Source organism: Natator depressus, chromosome 3 (genome assembly GCF_965152275.1).
Source record: "Natator depressus isolate rNatDep1 chromosome 3, rNatDep2.hap1, whole genome shotgun sequence".
In the NCBI taxonomy this organism is placed as follows: Eukaryota; Metazoa; Chordata; order Testudines; family Cheloniidae; genus Natator; species Natator depressus.
In genome coordinates this window covers 170,960,569-170,981,955 of record NC_134236.1, presented here as the reverse complement: position 1 = coordinate 170,981,955, position 21,387 = coordinate 170,960,569, and the positions used below count along the sequence as shown (strand labels likewise).

The 21,387-nt window shown below is 40.4% G+C and overlaps 1 protein-coding gene across 1 annotated transcript in view; it reads right to left on the bottom strand.

Annotated features, from left to right (window-relative positions):
• Nucleotides 1–19,847, bottom strand: part of EML4 (EMAP like 4) — a 248,182-nt gene extending 228,335 nt beyond the window's left edge. The window contains exon 1 of the mRNA XM_074949340.1: nucleotides 19,582–19,847. Coding sequence (XP_074805441.1) covers nucleotides 19,582–19,606 — 25 coding nt within the window. The 5' untranslated portion in view covers nucleotides 19,607–19,847. The remainder of the gene's footprint in view (nucleotides 1–19,581) is intronic.
• Between the last annotated feature and the right edge of the window lie 1,540 nt (nucleotides 19,848–21,387).

Sequence of the window (21,387 nt, the reverse complement as noted above, 5' to 3'; positions counted from 1 at the left end):
GGAAGGTTTAGATAAGGCTTTAGAATTTGAGGATCTGCAGGAGAGATCTGACTCATTGACTTTCAGAGCATGGAAAAAAACAATTAAGAGATGGCAAGGTGGGTCATAATGCTACAAGAGTTTGGGGAGGTTGGGACTAGTTGCAGGGACAGTGTCTATCAGGGTTAAGGAAGGCTTCAGCAAGGAAGGTGTTAAACAGGGATCTGCAATGGGGGTGGAGGGACCTGATACCTGTCAAACACACCAATTAAGGTATGGCAAGGAGAGTCCTAATACAACAAGAGTGTGGGGGAGGCTGCGATTTTCCCACAGACTTGCTTAGTGTAGGTGCCATTCTAGGGAAGGGAGTTACTTTGGAGAAGGAAATTTCAGTTCCTGGCATCATCAAAGACAGCATACTGCCGAGGTTCCCAGGTGAATTTGTTCAGGATTGCATTGGTTACATCCCCAGCACAGCTTGGAATGGGATCCCAGCAAATCAAGCCTACCAATGGTAGCATGCAAATTTGTACAAAGCTGGAACCCCCTGTTCAGGAAGATAATTCAGTGGTTTGTGCACTCAACTCTTCCCTCAGGATTATATGCATGGGCAAAGGAGTTGGTGATTGGTTCTGTGGGCATAATATTGTGTATCTGGCCCACAGGGCATTAGCAGTAAGGCAGCTCTGAGATGGCAGGGATGGAGGGGTGCTCCTCAGGAGCAAACAAATGGGGCATGCTCTGGGACCAGCTCATGCCCCTTGTATGTTCTTTGGCAGCCCAGGGGCAGGCATCAGATGCAATTATTATTTGTCTCAGTGAAACGGTCTCAAGAGATGTAAGGGGGTTGACTTGATAGGGGATTTGGGGCACACCCAGGATTTTTCCCCGGTGATGATGATTATGTGGCCTGACATATTGCAACACAGTGTGTGGCAGGGAACAATGAGCCTCCACAAGTGGAGAAGACTAGGAGCTATGTAAATAGGAAGGTAGCTAAACTCATATGTAACCAAGGGGGTTTGATAGTTTCACAAGTGCACATATCTTACTAGGCACCAGAGTTATTTAGGGAGGATGGGGTACACCTATCCTATTGGTAGGCATATATATTTTTGTCTGATAGTCCTAGTGAATTTCTGGGACCCCAGCATGGGAGGTGGCCAAGCATAATTGCTGGTGCCTCCTCATGGCAGATGACCACATCTAGATAAGGACAGGATAAGGTTATCGGATAAAATGGATTGGAAAAGGATGTGAAGGAAAGCTTTCCTTAAGGGAGCTGAGTAGAGGGAAGGGGGGGAGGGGGTTAAGGTGTCTATGTCTTGTCCAATGGGGAGCCAGCCAACCCCCCGCCCCTCTTTTCCTAGACCCCTTTCACCTCAGGCCAGGGGACAGCAGGGGAGTCCCAGCAACAGGATGGCTCAGATTAGGTTGGGGATTATGTGGAAATGATTAAGGATAAAATGATGACCTGCACTGTACAATTTATTGCCAGGTACTCCCAGATATTTTAAGTGAATAATGCTGCAGACTAATTAAACCACATCCACTGCCTCCTGTCTTTCTTCCCGCATGGCCAGACAAAGATCACAGTCCTCTCTTTACTGTCAGCTAGTACACTGACAGGGTTCCCGTCACCCTTCCTGCCTTCCCTGAGGTCAGAGTTCAGTTTTACAGCCAGCGACTACACCACAAAACAGACAGAACCTATTTTATTTTTTGAGCAACCAGAGTTTAATGGCAATCTTGCAGAAGAGAGAAAAAGCACAAAACAACAGAGATGAATGCAAACACACCAAGACAGAAACTACATACAACTTCAGCTCCTGGAACTGCACTTTGTATATATCTAGTAATTTATATTGTGCTCATCGCTTATTATAGCTAAAATAGAATTAAAAAATACAAATTATTTCACAGACCACCATTCCAGACAGCTGCGGCTTGCCAACAATATAATGACACTTCCCAGAGAGTATCTGAGGGTAGCTCCTACACCTCTTGGTTACAGGCCTCTCTTTCATGTGGAGATGTTTGCCTTTTCACAAGGTGGTTACTTCCTTAGTGTGACATGCATTTGTTTACAGTAAATCAAAAAGCATATCCAATGTTTGATACACAGTAAGGCCTCTTCCTCTGACAACCATCTGACAGTTTGAGAAGACTATATTGTAAGGGTGGGAAACACACTCCCAGTCTCCTGCCCCCAAGTCTTGCACACATGTCCATTATCATGTTCATTGTATAAGGATGCTAAATAGCTTTACTGATGCTTTCTTGCTGTGTAAATGGAAATAGGCCCTTTACATACATTTTAGTCCAAGGCAGGGAACTATCTAGAGTACATACAGAACACAAGTAATTAAAATCCTCAATATTTTCATAGCAAGTAAAATTCACAACGGGCAGACTGAACATCATCTTTCACAGATCATCATTAAATTGGTATTTTTGCACCAAGGCCATACTGTAATGGAAATTGGTGCTAATCAGAAACAGAACCTGAGATTATGATCTGAGGTAGGGTTCAACCGTATCAATTCAAGGGACAATACCGCCCCAGAATAACTAAGTTGAAGAAGAGCACATGAACAGTAGCAATTTCTAAAATATTATCTCTGTTTACTCTATTTTTTATTCTAAAAAACTAATTAAATTAGACTATTTTATAGATTGGTCGTTTGACAAAATTTAGGTTTTAGATCATATTCATCTTACATTAGTCAACTACTTCTAATATCACTTCTGTTTTTAAACTCTTCCTCTACCAGTTAATCATCATAACTGTGGAAGTGATTTTAAGTTTCATTACAGGGAAAACTGTTATCTGCAACATCTTTTGCATGTGATATGAAAGATGCTGACTGTTTAAAAGGCTTGCAAAGGCACCAAAAAGATTTCAAACAAATAACTTTCCCAGAATGCACTACACAATGATCAAGAACCAACTGCCTTGAAAAGTAACAACAAAGAACATATTTGTACAAATTAAATTAAATCATAACACTTGAAAATAACGGCTTACAATATAATGAAAGGGTTTAACGCCACAATACAGACACACAGTTTCAATAATCCAATTAAAGAACACACAAAAATTGCAAAATAATTATAAGGAGTTACAAAGGCACTTTCTGTGTACAGCTTAAAATGTGTGATTAGTAGAATGAAAACAAAATTGTTGTAAATTAGTTCTGAATTATAAAGGGCAAATGCTGTCATAGCGCAAGTCTATCATGAACATCTAAAGGCAGAGTTCAGCCCCAAAAAAGGAGTTTTGGAAACACCAATTTAGCTTGAAAATCAAGAACAGTTTTGATTCCTGAGACCTATTTTATTATGTTTGTTTATATCAACTTCCAACTCAATTGAAGATTTCAGGGCAAGAGTGAGAGACCCCTTCTGAACAATGAAACCCATACATATTTTTTAGTTCTCCCTTCAGCAAAAAAGGGTCCTGGACATATCTTTATGTTACATAATATATATACTGCCAGAATGCTGCGTATGCATGTTGCAAGGAAGCGAACTAATATAATTTCCCTTTGTCATTTTATCTATAGTTCTGAAGACGTCCCTCTATGTTCTATAAAAAGAAAGCAGCAAACATTGTCAATGCACATGAGACTCAGTGTCAGCATCTGCAAGAACAGCACTAATAGGGAACCCAAAATCCATTTACCTGCAAATGTAGTTGCTTAAGCATAAAAAACTTTTGAGATTCTACAGTATCACAACTGACAAATCTAACACTCCAAAAATCTAAAGACAGTTATGACTTAAATGAGAACAGCTTCCTTTGATTGGTAAGCTCACTACAGATGTATAAATAGGGGACAAAAATTTCTAACACACAAGGAAAACCAAAAGTATTTAAATAATTTAGAAAATTAAAAGCCTCTTAAACCTGAAGCTGACCTAACTTGAACTAAAAAAGCATTTACAACTTGTATATAGGGACTGCACATTAATTGCCCTTTCACACTGAAGTCATAATAAAGATCTCTCACAGACAACCATAACAAAAATTTAAAAAAACAAAACAAAAAAACCACAATTTGAGATACACTTCTGGATTATTATATCAACAGGTTTCTGCCTATTATCTATGCCTATAATTGTATGAACAGCCCAAGAAAAGTTTTAATTTACAAAATTTTAAAAAATCAGCTTTTGGTAAGAAAACATAGCACCAAAAATTAAATTTTGCAAATTTTCCAATGGAAACAGACATCTCACCACTAGCAGTAATAACTGAAAACTGCTGAACACTGGAGCAAAAGCTTTAACAAATGTTCATATTAAATTGAAAATATGAAAGATCTGTCATGAAGGACTATGCTGGTTCCATACAGCTAATCTGGTACCCATTCCTAGAGCCGTATATGAAGGCCTTATCTACACAACAGAGTTTTGTTGGCAAAAGGCAGCTTTGGTGGCAAAACAGTGGAGGTGTACATACTGCAATGTCACTTTTGGTGACAAAACTGCCCTGTTTTTTCGATAAAATAAAACTACTTTTCTCTGTTTATTCCTCTCTTTTTTCCTTGTACTTTAATATACAATCACTCCAGACACCTTGAAGATGTGCACATCTGTGCACCTATAAACACTATGCATGTAAACTGTGGATCTAGCCAGGTAGATAAACAGCCACCAGGAAAGAATAAAAACAGTCCTTCATGCCACCCTAAGGGCTCTTTTCCGAACAGTTTTCAGAGTGCAGCATTCAATAATGTTTTATGGCCAGAATTCAAACAGGAAAACTAAGGACTGAAACCTTAACCAATGCTGACTAGGTATGAAGTCTCCTCCTGTCCATGCCTGTACCCCCAGGTATCACCCCAAATATTTAATAAGCAGCAACACTTCTGGTCTGGGTAAGGAGTTCTGTTCAATCCTCCTCAACCACAAGCACTATGGCTACCATGAGATGTTTTAAGGATGGGAAACAGCAGGTTGAAAAGCAGGGAGGAAAATATGGAGGGTTATTAGAAAATGACAGGGATGCATAGGATGCCTCACTCCAGGAGGAAGGGGTGGGAAGATACACGGGGTGTAATCCTGGCTCCATTGACGTCAATGGGAGTTTTGCCATTAACCTCAACATGGACAGAATTTTACCCACAAACTTTGATATTGACATTTAAACAGTAGTTGGTGGTAATTTTCTCAGTCTCATACTTAAAAACTGCCAAAGCTTAAGGAAAAATGAAAATTTGACTTTCCAGCATTCAACGTCTCAGTCAGAGTGCCTGGACCAAATACAAAACTGGCATGAAATGTAGTTATCCTCCTATTCTGAATTTATGGTAAAATTTCAAGGGGAAAAAACACCTCATTTAAACCTGCTCTCTTTCTTCGTAGCTGGGTTTCTTCCTCCCAATTATGCTCATTTTACTATTCTCACACAGGGTAATACTTCTGGGGCTTAGTGCACACACATGCTACAGCTGTTTCTGGGCAATACTGTCCCACAAATTTCCCCTCTGCTGTAACTCATTATCTGTAATTTACTTTTGCCTAGAAGCCCTATTTAAAATCAGAGTATCTATTATCTAAAAGCACTGTACGTACACATAGGAAGAGAGTTCTTGGTGCTTTCATAACTGCACAACTCTGAAAACGTTACTATGTATACACCAATTTAAAAAAAAAACTAAACAAAAACAGTGCTACACAGCTAATAATTTTTTTCCAATCGAGATGTTTCTCTACTTAAGTATCTCACAGTTGAAACCGATCACAAAAAGTTTCCACCAACCATTCCTCTGGGTTTTTCTTTTTCAAAAAACACAAATTCAATCTTGAGTTCATCATTACAACTTAAGTCACACACACACACACACAGAAAAGTTCTAAATGCTGCTGAAAACTCACTTCATTTGATGTAAAATTAACCACTATTAGCATCCTTGCTCCAAAAAAAACAGAGAGTGAGCATCTGTTTAAACATTGCCCTACTATGCATGCCACTGGCAGTTTATCTCAATAGTAGAACGATGTAAATTTGCTAGAATGCTTCAGATGGAGCATTATTTTTGGGATTTGACAATATGCATAGGTGTAACTGAGACTAAATCAGAAAAATCTGCAATAAATTCAGATTAGAATGCTGAGTTCATAGAGCAAATGAAAGGATTTTGCTCTATGTGAGTTTGCACCAGAGTTACCCTGGTAACATTTCTTTACTGATACCAGCAGAAATGCTATTTGGATCTACATGAAATCAGGTGGTAGATCGTAAATGTGCATATTACCTTTCAGATTGGTTAGCATCCCCATTGTTCCATAAACCCCCTCACCTGGCCTTTCAGTGGTCCCGTTTCAGAAGAACAATCACAGACTGACCTATAGCTTAGTAAAAAGCTCCTACCTACCCCTGGTATTGCCTCTCTCAATGTCCGAGTTCATATTTTTCCCCAAGGCACCCACTAATAAATGCCCCAGTTACAGTTCTGAGACATTTTCAGGTTGCCTAAAGAAAATATTTTGTTGTCAATTTTGCAACAAAAGAGGTGCAAAATAACACAGTAAGTAGAAACAAACATGTCACATTAATACTATGCAAAGCATTGCTAAACTGGCACTTAAGCTCCGTGACAAAGCAGAGCTTAAAGTACAACTCTACTCTGAAAACTGAGTATGTAGAAATTGCATCTTAACTGAACCTTAATGGTTCTGATTAGGAATTCAGAACCATATCTACTTACTTGAGTGACAATAACAACTTTTTATGCATTAGCCCTGCAGAGCTAAGCTTCAATGAGCTGAATTCTATTCCTTCTTGTGCATCACAGAGTTTTTACTTAGTTCCAGTTACACTTGTGCAAACCTACTGAAGATAGTTTGGAATTACTGAGGGTTATATCTGGACTTTATTACTGGTGATAATGCACAAGATAGAAGGAGCCATGCTTGACTCTCAGACTGAGTCTCATTTTTCAGGTATGGAAGTAATATAATTTTAAACTGAGCATTTTTTATATGGCACTCATTGAGACACAAAACATGGGACCCAATGATGCCAATTTTACAGGGTCATTTTGATAGCAGAACCACACTTTAAGATCCTTAAAAAAAAAAAAAAAAAAAAAAAAATCACCCACAACAGAAGAGTCTGGGTCATACCCACAGCTCCAATGTTGTCCAAGCTACATGCCCAGAAAGGTATGCAGCAGCGTAATCAGAGCTCTCCTTTCTTACAGCCTGATTCTGGCTGGGTTCTAGCAAATGTTAATCTAAATTAGCTTGTGGTATTAAGTTATCACACCCTCACCACCAGACCAAAATAGGCATTTTCTTTATTATGTTTGATCATTAGATGACATTTCTAGGTGAATACTACGTTTCTAAATAAAGAAATATCCAAACAAAATTCCCTGGGGATATCGGACTCCTCTAATCTACACCAATGTCCCTTTTCTTCTTTTCTCCAAGCCTTGCACATATAATCCATGTTATACAATTGTTGGCTGAAGTCTCCAAAAAAGTTATTGAGTGTACTTCATTACAATGCAAATAGGCATTTTGCAGACAACACAGCTCAACATAAAAACTTACATCCAATAAGATAATAAATAACAGTTATTCGCATCCTCAACACATTTATGCTATCAACTTTTTATATGAAAAGCAACACACTACAGAATGAACTGCTTGAGTGTAATGATTTTAAAATTTACTACACTACCACTACTAAATAACAGTTTTCAAGTGGGAAAAAATTATATATTATATACAAAGACCCTTCCTCAGGTTTTGAATGAGGTAATTAATTACTAATGGTTTCTAAGAAGACGACATCACATTTAGATCAGTGCAAATCCCAGTTTGGCGCCAAATGGCTTTATGAATTTTTCCCTCAGAACTGGTTTACATGGGAAAGGTTCAGGTCACATTTTAATCTCAAAGAGAAACCACTGTCCAAATTTATTATTCTGCATTGTCTGTGGAGTCTCACATGAAATCATGTGGGTTCACACAAGTTTGTCGATAAAATTCACATAAACAGGCTAGACCTCTCTGAGGCACTGTATTTGAGAGCCTGATGCGTTTACCGGAAGTTAGACAACATTGCGTTCAAAGACCATGATGTGGGGCTATAACTACAGAACTCCTATGATAGCAACCCCCCTAACACTAGTGTCACAAAAGAAAAGAAAAGGAGTACTTGTGGCATCTTAGAGACTAACAAATTTATCTGAGCATAAGCTTTCGAAAGCTTTTCTTTTTGCGAATACAGACTAACACGGCTGCTACTCTGAAACCTGACAAAAGAAAAGGTGCCCTTTACATACGAGTGGGACACCCACACCATATAATCATTGAATTCTGTGGTGGTGTTCCATGTCTGTTCACAAAGTGGACCCTTCACTCCCATGATACTAATACAGTTATTATGAGACTTGTACTTGACCCTCCCAGTTAGCTGTGCTAGATGGAGAGGATACACAACAACATCATGATGAAACATTTTACAGAGAGCTGGGTAAGTTAGATCAGGTTTTTTGTTGTTTTTTTTTAAAGGAACTATGGGGTTTTGTTTGTGTGTTGTTGTTTTTTTAAAGAAGCTTAAAAATTTAGTTCTGGTTTTTACTGGCATAAGTTTTAGTTCTTCACTTTAAAAAAAAAAATCACCAGCAAAAGCAAAAAGCAAACAAGCTCTTGAAGTTATTTTCTTTAAAAAGCCATCCTAGGAGTTTCTTTAAAAACTAAATGAAATTAAGAAAATAAATCAGTTTACTTAAATTATCCATCTTACCCTGTAAAGTGCTGCAGAACTAATAATACTGTGCATCTGTACAGGACAGCACCACCTACTCTAAAGATCTTAAAGCACTCTATGAACATAAACAAACTTAGCCTCACAACACTCCTGTGAGGTGAGTATATATTATTACCTGTTTTTATCAAATGGAGAACTGAAGCATTGTGACGTTAAGCCAAAGTCACCCAGAGTCTGTTCAACTTTCTGAGACAAGATCAGCTCACCAGTAGCAACTGGAAGCCCTTCCCTAGTTAGCATGGAAGCCTACGCCAACTATTGCTGCAGAACTTCAGCTTCCAAGTTATTGGTTGTGAAGAGAAACACGAACCATTTTTAAAAATCAGTGCAGTCTCCCTAAGTCTGCAGATATCTAGTTTCAGTGACCCTGCTCCTGCTCATACCTTTGCTTAGCTGCTGCAGAGCAGAATGAAAAATAGTTTTCACAGCAGCGACAAAAGCCTGATGACTCATAGCAATACCCACCCAGTCCCACTCCTTCTGGGATTGCTAGGACCACTGACATCACTAGTCACACTCCACCTCCAGCCACCCTCTCTTGCCCTCCCACCCCATTAGCTCAGCACCTGCAACAAAACTATGCTGGCTTCTTGCCTCATCTTCTCTTCACCCCAATTCCCCCTGCCCAGCACATCATTATTCAGTGCCCATAATTTGGCCCACAGGCTAAACCCTCTGCTGCAGCAGCATTTTTGTGTGGGGCTTATGCTCTACCTACAAAACAAAGACAATTAATATTTTACACTTGGAACAAGATAAGCATGAACATTGTCCTGAAGCACTTCTTTTTTTAAACCTTCCTCCATAATAAATATTTTTCTTTTAGAAAACAGCTAAACACATCCTGCATTTCTCAGAAACCAAGTGAAAATGGCTTCTGCTAACCCCTCCTGATGGCTCAGCCTACGAGGGTCCCAGGATAGATACCATGCAACTTTTTACACCAAATAAAGCTATAGCTTGAAATGCATCTGCATACAGCAGCTCCAGAACATTTGTGGTATGCAGATAAAGAATAAACAGTTTGCATCCAGTCTGGTTGAAAAGCTTGCAGACCAAAAAAAAAAAAAATCTGAGCAAATGACTGCCAGTTGGCAGGTTAAATTCAAATCCAGGCAGATTTTGAGCACAATTTAGGTTCAAGTCAGCTCTAATTTCTGTAAATTCATCAAAGCCTAAAATAATTTATTCCATTAAAAAGGTATTAAGAAGAATGAACTTTATTATAAAGATGTTTTAAATTAAAAACATTTCACTGCCCTTAAGGAAAAAAAAAAAAAAAGGTTTACTTGGTAAAGATGAGTCTCTGCAGCCTAAAGCAAATGCAGTAATGCATTATTAATTTAATGTGCAGAAATTACAAAGATCCTATTTATGTAAGAAATACTATCAAGTCTAAACAAGCTCGATAAATGGCTTTAATACTCAGGGTTTTTAATGTGAAGAAAAAAATAAGCAAACTCTACAAAGCTCTCAAGCAGATTTTTTACACTTGCAAAATGAAGGACTATTTCTCCACTCTTGCCCCCACTCATATATGGTATATACCCTCACTCATACATTTGAAATTCAGTCCAGAAATTCTGGGAGACAAAGATACACAAGTGATAGTCCTGATCCTGCTGCAATTAGATCGCTGCACACACTTTCACAGATATGAATCCGATTAAAGGATTGGGGACTACATTTGTGACATTTAAACCTTTTGTTTCTAGCAAGTTACTAGTCACAGACAAACTTTTTAAAATACAAATGATTTCTAAACCTTTAGAACACCAGGGGAAACAAATCAATTTCCTAAACACAATCTACATTCCAACTGTGTTTACTACCTCAAAAGCTTAAATAATTAAAACAAAAATTCCTGTCGAGTTCTGTTTTATTGGGTTTACAAATTCTTTTTCTGAAATTCTAATACAGATTAAATTAATAGGGTGGGTTTTGTTTAACTTGTGCACTAGATTCTAAAAACCAAGAGGACAGCTCTAGGTATAGTATTTGTTAGTAAACCGCTGCTGGGAAGTTGCCAACAGGAGCTCACAGCTCCCTTTTCTAGCTTTGTCTTATAACTATAATTGCAACAGGGACTGGATTTTTTATTTCTTATTCATACACTCTTAGAATTAACTGTATTCTCTACTAAATCATAATTTTAAAGGGACACCTTTTGGATTTAAAAAAAAAAAAAAAAAGACAGCCGTAGGAAGCACTAACTTTCCATTGGGTACCTCCCACCTTGCTCCTGAAATACGAGTTGGGGGGGAAATCGTATAAGTTGTAGAATTTCATACCTGAAAGAAAGTTATTATTTAACTTTCTGAAACAAAAAAAGACACAGACATCCGTAAGTTTTACTACATTCAAATGAAAAGTTTAATCTTGCTGTTCTCATTTTTTAAGCTTCTAATAGTATTCCCATTGCTCCCCTTTAAAAAGAAGGAATATACGAAAGGGTTTCATCAAAGCTTCAGTTCGTATTCTTAAAGTGTTCTTTCTGCGATTCTTATAAGTTACATAGTAATAAATGGCAAAAAGACTTACCAACCTATAAAATAGTCTTTTCCTCTAGAGGGAGCCCACACATATAAATTTAGCAGTGATCTCAGGATTATATTTTATCTTGAAGTATTCTTTCACCACAAGTGGGTCACACCAAATATATGCAAGAAATGTAAAATTCCAGCCATCTCTTTTTCTGTTCTACGTGGTCAGATCCCAAAATCTACCACTTCTGGGAAGGAATTTAGTCAGATGTAGCATGGATATTTCAGTGCACAATTTCATGTTAGCCCGAGGTTTGTCTATTACACATAAAACCAAGAGGTAATTTAAGATACGTATTAGAAATATAATGCATGTGGTTAATTCTTGGACTCTGTACCTAGCCTAGAAAACTGAATTGCTTATATTAGAAACCACTGACCTTATCCATGCCATCAGTTTTTAAACAGAACTCTCAACTGAAATCAATGTGGTGTTCCAATTAACCATATGTTCATTGAAAGTTGACTTGTACTCAACAAGAAATCTCTGCAGATCAGTGGAATCTTGCTCCATGCCTACCAAAGGAGAAAATAAAGCTTTATCTCCCATCCTCAGTGGAAATGAAGGCAGATTAGGAAAATCTTAGCCCATCTGACTTAATCATTATTTTGTATGTTTGAGAGTACTGCTCTGCCGTTAATTAAAAGTACATACTGTACACACACCTTTTAAAATAAATCCCCTAAAAGTCAAATTTGCAGTGACCATGGAAGAAATGAAGCTAGATAGAACTTGGGTGCAGTGCAGATCACCAACAGAGGAGAACGTACCAGAATTCCTACTTGCTGCTTCAACAAACAGTAGCACAGCCCTGGAAAGTAAAACTGAGCAAAAAGACAAATCAGACCTGGTCTCCAAATGTCAGAGCAACTGGGGAACCAACCAATGAGTAAGGAAGTCCAAAACAAAGCTATATTTAGCATACAACTTCTATGGCAATAAGTAGGAAAGACGAAAGACCCACTGTCTAGAAAAAGAGCTACTGCATCCAACTAATAAAGATGGATTGGTTTGAGGAGGCTTAGAAGGAATATTGCTACATTCACTAATGGCACATAGCATAAGCAGCTATTACAACCAGCCAAAAAGAGAAAGATCTTAAACATAAAAAGGGGTGGAGGAGGAGAATAGAAAGACTTCATGTTCCCAGACTTAGATTTCAGGCCTGAGTTTATAGCTGTCTCCCTTTTCTCCTTTTGAAATACTGCTTTTGTAGCTGACTTGATTTCAGACACATGCACCACTTCTGCTAGTAATGACTCCCTGCACTACCAGCAGCGTCTGATAGCCAGTCTAGGAACGATGCCTTTTATCAGAATGCCCACCTCTAGGTTTCTTAAAAGTGATCTATGAATCCAAAGTGAAAAACAGCAGCATTCACATGGTTACCACCTTGCTACAGAGTTCTCTTTCCCTTAGTAAGCATCAGAAAATGCACTCTAAATTGGAATTCTATGATGCCTTAAAAACAAAACAAATAAACTAATAAAGTTACAATGTGACACTACATTTTTTCACTACACAAGCTGTTACACAGAGTGACTAATGCAGAGACAATAAAACTGGATGAATGGTAGCGTAATTTAACCTAGTAATTAACTGGTATTATGATTTATTAATATATAGCCAAATGCAAATAAATTAGAAATCATAACTGAAGTTTTGAAAACCTAGCTGTTTATTTGGTGATTCTAAGCTGCTCTTTCCTAAACAAACTTACTTTCAAAACCAGTATCCCTGCTGGCAACATTTCACATTACATGAAGTACATGGACCTTCATACTCACCAGCATGCCACATGCTCTAAATTAAGCTCATTTTAACACTTTCTCTGCAGTATGTTAGGAGTAGGTACACAGGAAGTATGTCCTTAACACCCCTGTAGGCATGATACTGCCCTGATTAAGAGAAAGGATTAGAAAGGACCTGATGCAAGTGGGAGAAAAAAAATCTTCAGTGACTGCTCCAAGCCACACTAGGAAGAGAAACTGAATTGCTTTTGCATAACAAAGACTACCACTAGGAGTCTCACTATAGGTTACCAGCAGCATAATTGGAAACAATGTACATTTTAACAAATGCAATAGATATTTGTTATTGAAGTATTCTCTCTTAATTTTCTCTTATATACAACATGACGTACAACCTCAATGAATTTTTTTTAATTATTATGTCTTTGAATCTAGGTCTTTCCAGAGAATTAAATCCAACACATAGTTATGCTCAAATCAAAAAGTATTGGGCTAGGGAGTAAGAAACTGACTTCAACTAGAACAGTAATTCTCTGGAGTGTTCCAGATGTTAAGTACTCTTCTAAAGAAAATATAAAATAACCAGACTGGGGGGGGGGGGTTAAAACAGAAGTTTTACTTGCCAGCCATTCCCAACACTGCATATTTTCTGCACAAAAGGTCACTTTTGCAACATACAGTCATTTTCTGTTATTTGACATAATGAAGGATGGCTACTTCCAGCCAATTAATTCCTTTTTCAACAAGATGGACTACCTCAGGGTGTCAAAAAGCCACCAACTGTCTTCTTTATCAGTGTGACTGACAGCTGCTGGTACCAATCAAGTTAACCTTTCTATGTCAAGCCATAATCCTGTTCTGTCCAGGTTTTCATTGTTAAGGAAGGGACAACTCATTAGCCCCTGAGAATAGGATGGAGTGATTCCTCAAAGGCCCAGCAAATGAGCTAAATCAGCAGTTCTCAAACTGTGGGTTGGAACCCTAAAGTGGGTTGCGACTCCATTTTAATGATCTCGCCAGGGCTGGCTTAGATTTGCTGGGGCTCGGGGCTGAAGCCCAAGCCCCACCGCTCAGGGCCGAAACCGAAGCCCAAGGGATTCAGCCCTGGGCGGCTGGGCTCAGGTTACAGGCCCCCTGGCTGGGGTTGAAGCCCTTGGGCTTCAGCTTTGATCCCTTCCTCACCCAAGGCAGTGGAGCTCGGGCTTTGGCTCCCCCACCTAGAGCAGTGGGGATCAGGCAGACTCAAGCTTCAATCCCCCCTCCTGCGGTCATGTAGTAATTTTTGTTGTCAGAAGGGGGTCACGGTAAAATGAAGTTTGAGAACCCCTCAGGTAAATTGAACTTATTACTAGTACCAACAATAAAATTGCTAGCACACCCACACACTCACTTCAGAGGCCTAGAAGGGGGAACATCAAAAAGGTAGTAATTTCTGCCTCCATACACCTGCCCAAATAGATGGTGAACAACCTTTGCTGTAGCTACTCACTTAGTTCTACTCATTTTCCACCATACTCAGCCCAACCATAGCAGAATGATAACGCACATTCTTCTAACATTACCTTCACTAAGAGAGAGCACAGGGGGGCAGTGATCATTTCATAGGGGGGAAGTGACAATTTCCACAGATGGCACTTCTCAAATCTAGCAGCTTCTTCCAGAGCATCTGCTACTTTAGCTCAGCCCAAGATGGCCTTTAGTACAGCCAGGTACACCAAACCCTTGCTCTTGTAAATCAACAAAAGGAGCATATCTTTGGTAAACAGCTATGTAGACTAGGAAGGGCTGGCAGCAGGCAATTATATATCAAGATTTTCCATTCATCTTATATGGCATAGGGAATGGGGGAAGAAAGAACAAAAAAGGATGAATATGAGCAGCAAATATTTGGCAGCTAACTCCAGTCTATAATGCTATCACCCATTTCTACTATTTAGTGACAATATGCGGTAAGAGTACAGATATCCTGATTCAACACACATATTATGGCCCTTCACATCACTTTCTCATGAATTTCTCCAATTCTCACAAACAGTAATAGCTCTCCTTCCTTCTTGTTCCCCTGAAAGATATATTTGTGTTCACCTATTAGGTTTAACACCGCATTACTTATTCTTTTGGTTTGCTTTTCAAGGGACTGATTTAATCTTTTCGTCAAAATATTTCCAATCTTTCAGTGAAAAGTTCATTGATGCTTCAGGGCACAGAGCACCATTCAAGAGCTAGAATTAATAAGAATGTAAGAATTCTTCATTTTATTTTTATAGGATACCATTCTGTCAAAGCCTCCTTTGCTGGAGGGATCTTGTTGAAGGGGTTTATACCATATTGTTATAACATGCTAAAGACATTTCTGGGTCATAAACAACCCAGTCCTGATTATTCATCAGGCCCAACTGCAAGACAATTAAATCCAAAATGCTTTGAAGTTCTGGCAAAGAAGAAAAAAGGACTTCAGTATTCTGTTCTATAAGGAAATCAATAATTGCCTCAACTGTGGAAGTTAATTTGTAATATATGGATTTTTTACTCATGTTCAGTAATACACTCTCTTGTATGTTACATACAATGTTGTATTTATCCAGATATCAACAATCATTTTTAAAATTACATATAAAAATGTGTTTCTTTGATCTGTTTATTCTCATAAAAGTTTCAACAAGAAAGCCAAAAGAAAACAGCTGAGTAAAGTCTTTTCAACTTCAAGAGACATGTTAGAAAGTAGTTCTGCCTGTGCTGGAGGGCACAATCTGTAATAACTTTTTGCCTTCCAGATAATAATGACAGGCCCCATTATTAACAGGACAACTAGCTCTGCAGCAAGCATGCTTGGCTGGTAGAATGCACACGCACGCACGCACACACACACACTCTAGCTAAAGTACTTTTACTCACAGAAATCTAAGTAAATTTCTATACTCTACCCCAAATTGAGTAAATTTATGGCCTTTCCGAGACAGAAAGCTACTAACATATACTGTTTTGATGTTAATTGGAAGTGTTCAAAATCTCAAACAATATACATATCATTGGGTTTGGATTACCAGCAAGTGCAAACAAACAAACAATCTTAGTCACACACACAAAAATACGCAGCATGATCCAAATGAAAAACAGGATAGTTATATAAAGCATCATACTTCAAAGCTAAAAATTCTGAGAATGCCCTTTCCTCAACCAAAGCCTAGAAAACAGCTGTAGGTCAATGCTCACTATAAAAAAACATAAAAATCAAAGACCAATTTACAATGGATGTAAGATCACATTATATGTAATTAAAAAGTAGGCATGTTGAACTGTGTTCAGTCCTCATTAAATGTTAATAAAATCACAATCACCGTTTCCTGACCAAACAATGGTACAAATGAAGGACCAAATCCTGCCCCTTACTCATGCAAGCAAGCCCTACACATGCAAGTGAGGCCTATAGGACTACCCACATGGCTAAGGATTATTCATGAAAGTAAGATGCTGCAGGATCTGACTGTAGTAGAATTAATGCCTTACGAACACCAGTGTCCACATAGCAAAATGGCACTTTTAAAACCTCTTTCACATACATTTTATTTCCTGACATAAGAAAAAAAAAATAGCTTTAGGCATGCTGAGGTGGGATGACTAGCACTTCATGTGTTAACACAATACTGATACTCTTTGAAATGCAGATCAACTTCACCACTGGGGTGAAGATGCTTATAAATATTAACTGTATTATATTTGCATGTGTCACCCAGAGGCACAATTTTTCCTGTTAAAAATGGAAACAGAACCCTTATAATTTCATCATGTGTCACTTTTTGATCAAAAGGCATAAAATGACTGTGACAATTATTCAAGAAGGAATAGAGTATAAGGCAAAGAGCCAAATTCAAAATAGCATACTGTTAATTATGGCTACCAGTTTGGTCCAGACAGATGCCCACAATGCCAGAACAGACATTTCAAACATCTAAAAGGTCATAATCACACTCAAAAGCATTTAAATATGTAACTTTTTCTAGAAAACTGAGAAGGATTTTCTAATGATATGGATTTCACAGTAGGACTGTAGAATTGAACTAAAAATCTAATCTTTATAGGGAGAGATCTATCATACCACAAAAGGTAGATTTGCAGGAGTCCTCCCTATCACAGCTTTTGTCATGGAATAGATGCAACTGCAGTGAAAAAGAACAAACTTTGTGTTTAGGTACTGCAAATGGACTTTTATATGGCATTATGAACCAAAAAAAGTTGAAAATATTTATATATTATTGTTATTTGCACTTTTTCACCCTTAAAGGTGTTGATAATATGTACTGTTGAAAAACTTATTAAATAAACTGTCCTGAGTTGCCACATTTTTGAATAAAATCCAAGTATATTCTATAGCTAGAAACATACACAATACTTATTCTAAGATTTTTAGAATACCAACAACTTAAGAACACATTTGTGAAACTATTTTAACTTTTATTGTTACATGTAACTCCTAAGAGGATGCATGACTGTGAGAATTAAGGGAAAAAATCGTATTTTGACAGTTCTTTGTGTATATTCAGTGGACCAGATTCTCAATTTGCATAAACTGTTGTAGCTCAGTTGAACTCAATGGAGCTATGACCGTTTATACCAGCCAAAAGTCCCGCCAAGCATTTCTCCTCTAAGTCATCTGGGACCCAATCCTGTAAATGTACTTTACCCAGGCACAGGATCCTTCTGCACAGTCCTTATTGCAGAATTAGGATCTTGGTCAGTTTCCTCTGAGTGGGTCTTCCACACAGCAAAAAGGGGCGGGGGGCGAGGGAATTAACATGAAAATGTTACTGTAAAACCACAAAAAATGGTAGAGGAAGAACAATGGGGCAAGCCGACCTGAAACTACTTTTAACCCCTTGCATGAAACTGACCAGATGTCAAGTTGGTGTCTCTTTAAAGAGCTGTGTGTATTCTCACACACATAACCAAATCCAACATTTTCTCCTTTCAGTTGCTGACCTATCCACGTTAATTTGACCATGATTGCAATGTGAAAGATATATTTTACCCAATAAAACATTATTTATGACAGAACAAGGAGTAATGGTCTCAAGTTGCAGTGGGGGAGATTTAGGTTAGATATTAGGAAAAACTTTTTCACTTGGAGGGTGGTGAAACACTGGAATGCGTTACCTAGGGAGGTGGTGGAATCTCCTTCCTTAGAAGTTTTTAAGGTCAGGCTTGACAAAGCCCTGGCTGGGATGATTTAATTGGGGATCGGTCCTGCTTTGAGCAGGGGGTTGGACTAGATGACCTCCTGAGGTCCCTTCCAACCCTGATATTCTATGATTCTATGAATTCTATGATTCTAAGATTACTTCCCGAGAAACTTTCTAGTTCCCTGTATTCTGCAAGAAACACAACTAAACTGCTGATCGCACCTGGTGAAATTTAGGCATTCAGAATTTATGCCGTTCACCTAAAAATTGCTAACTGAGAGAGCTTCACAATACTTTTCTGATCACGATCCAACAAATGAGAGCCCTGGCGGCTGTAACTCTCAGATTTCGAGTATCAGAGGGGTAGCCGTGTTAGTCTGGATCTGTAAAAGCGGCAAAGAGTCCCGTGGCACCTTATAGACTAGCAGATGTATTGGAGCATAAGCTTTCGTGGGTGAATACCCACGTTCTCAGATTTTGCACACTTCTAGGCACTGCTCCCAAGGAGATCTGTGTGGGATACAGAACCCGGTATAAGCATAGAACCGTTTAGGAAAGGCAGATTCATGAAATTCAGGACTGAAAACATGGATTTGGGCACAATCTGGGGACTGCTACAATAGTGAGAGTGCGGTCCCCCCCAGGTTTCTGCATGAAGCGGCTCCCCTCCCACCCCATGCTATTCCTGACACTAAATCATGCCCCAGATGCCATCCGGCCCCAGAGGAGCTCCCGTGAAGGCAGAGGCCAAAGCACCTGCCTGGACGCTGTGGTTGGCAAGGAAGCGGTTAAGCAGGCGGCGACCCAAGCGCGGGGAAGGCAACCCACACTCCACCCTGGCCACCACGCCGGCAGCTTTCGCTCCTTCCCATCCCCTCGCTGGCGCAGCCCCCCGTGCCCACCACCCCGCACCACGGCCCGGGACACCCGGGCTTGCACCCCGCCAACAACTAACCACCACCACCACCCCCCCGCGCCCGAAACGTTGTGCGGAGCTCGGTTCCACCTGCGTGTTTCTGCCCGGCTAGGATTTTAAGCGGATTCGTGACTGAGCAAATGGGAACAGAGATCTCGGGAGGATCTTTGCTTGACAGCTGCTAAAGCAAAAAAAAAAAAAAAGAAGAAGTAACACCCTGAAGTCAACCCCGCATTCCCCTTTCAACACCCACCCACGTGGGACCTGAAGGAGACTCTTGCACTTGCTAGAGTCTACCCCTGGGGGAGGGATCACCCACAAGGGCAGCTTTACAGCTCCGCCGCTGTGCGGTCTGCGTGCACCGGGGGGAGGGGGGGCGTCCTCCCCGCCCCGGAGTTGGATGCTACAGGCTCCGCCACTTACCCAAACTGCCGGCGAAACCGTCCATTTTGTGTCGGGAGAAGCTGGGGTCCGGGACCCCGGCAAAGCCGCTCGCGCTGGTGGAGAGGGTCGGGGAGGCAGGTTCATTCACCCGCAGAGCCGCGGCGGCGGGAGGCGGCTGCGGCTCCGCGCCGGGCTCATGAGCCGCACGCGCTGGCTCCCGGGGATCCCCCAGGCTCTGCGGCTGCTCCGGCGCCTGCTGCTGCTGCTGCTGCTCTCACTCGCCGCCGCCGCTGCCGCCCGGGCTCAGTCACAGCTCCGCGACCCAGCACCGCCGCTGCAGCTCGGGCTCCTCCCGCGGCTGTCAGTCCCGCCCAATAGCGCCCAGTGCTTTCGTGCTTCCGACTCCGCCTCAGTTGGCAGCCGGGGCTTCCCCTGCAGGCTGAGGAGCCCGGCGGGAGGGGAGCAGGCCGACCTGCCCTCCCGAGCCTGGGTAAGGGGCTGCTGTGCCCTGCAGGGCGTGAGCCTCCGCTGCCCTCGCCGCGACTGACTGGGGCAGGCCTCCCTCTGAACCTGGCACCGGGGCCCCTCGCTGCGCCTGGCTCTGTGGAAGCAGCACTGGTACAGTTCATTGCACCTAGGCTCTCCTGCACCTCATTGCTCCTAGGCCCAGGTGCACCTCGCCGTGTTTATGCTAGGGCATTACCATGGCTCTAGGCACTGGGGCAGCTCACTGTCTGGGCGTTCACTTCCTTGTCTTTGGAGCCCTGCTGACTCGGGAGCACCTGCTTTTTGATTTGCACGGTGTCCTACCCAGGTGAGGTGCTCTTTGCAGAAACCTGGTGCTGAAGAGCTTATAACAGACAACGTTCTGACAAGGACCAGACAAAGGGTGGGGGAGGATGCCTCAAGAGACATCATCCCTTTTTGTTCACTGTATTGCCTGAATCTTAATTGATTATTGCTGCAGGATATATGAGTTGCTATGTTTCAACATAAGGTAGGCACCTCATTGTGTCTGGTATTGGTGTCTTCATGTACCTCATCTCTATTCACAGCAGGCACTTCAATGAGTCTATGCAGAATGCTGAATCCAGGCACTTAGGCACATCATCTTGAGGCACTTATGCATCTCCTTGTATCTTTGCACTCATGAAAGTATCCACCTTATGGTGTTGACCTATGCATCTGCTTGTTTCCTCGCAATCCCTTCTTATTAGTAGGGCTCATAATTTCAAATCAATAAGATATTTGTACAAGAATGAGAAGCATAGGCATGCACACACACCTGCACACAGCCCATACTAACATGCATTATGCGGGAAATGCCGCTAAATAAGAGCTGGCAGAAATGGAATCCATCCCCCACCGACAGCCAAGCAGCAAGGTTGCAGCATGCTACAATAGCGACTGTTTGTCCTCCACTTCCGCTACAGAGGGGTTCCCAGTCACTGCACTGAGGTGCACAGATACTGGCCATTCCCCAGCCTGCCCCAGCACTAGCATGAAGCACACTTTCCCAGGCCTTCCTCATGCAGAGGTACCATACACAGACTCTCTGCAAGAGAGTGATTTTTTACCCAGTGAGAATATCATATACATTCCTGCAAGATTTTTTTAAACTTTAATGTTATCAAATGTTACCCCTAAGAATTAAAAGGTTTTGCTAGATTAACAACAAAAATACATATATTTAAAAAGAAGATCAAACCAAAATATTGTATTGTTGTGGTCAGCAGTCAGTTTGAGTGATTTGGCCAGTATTGAGAAGGTTGTATCCTATCTGAATAACAAGCAAGAGAAGTTTTCATTTATACAAGTCCACATTTCTTGGGGTTTAGAATTAAT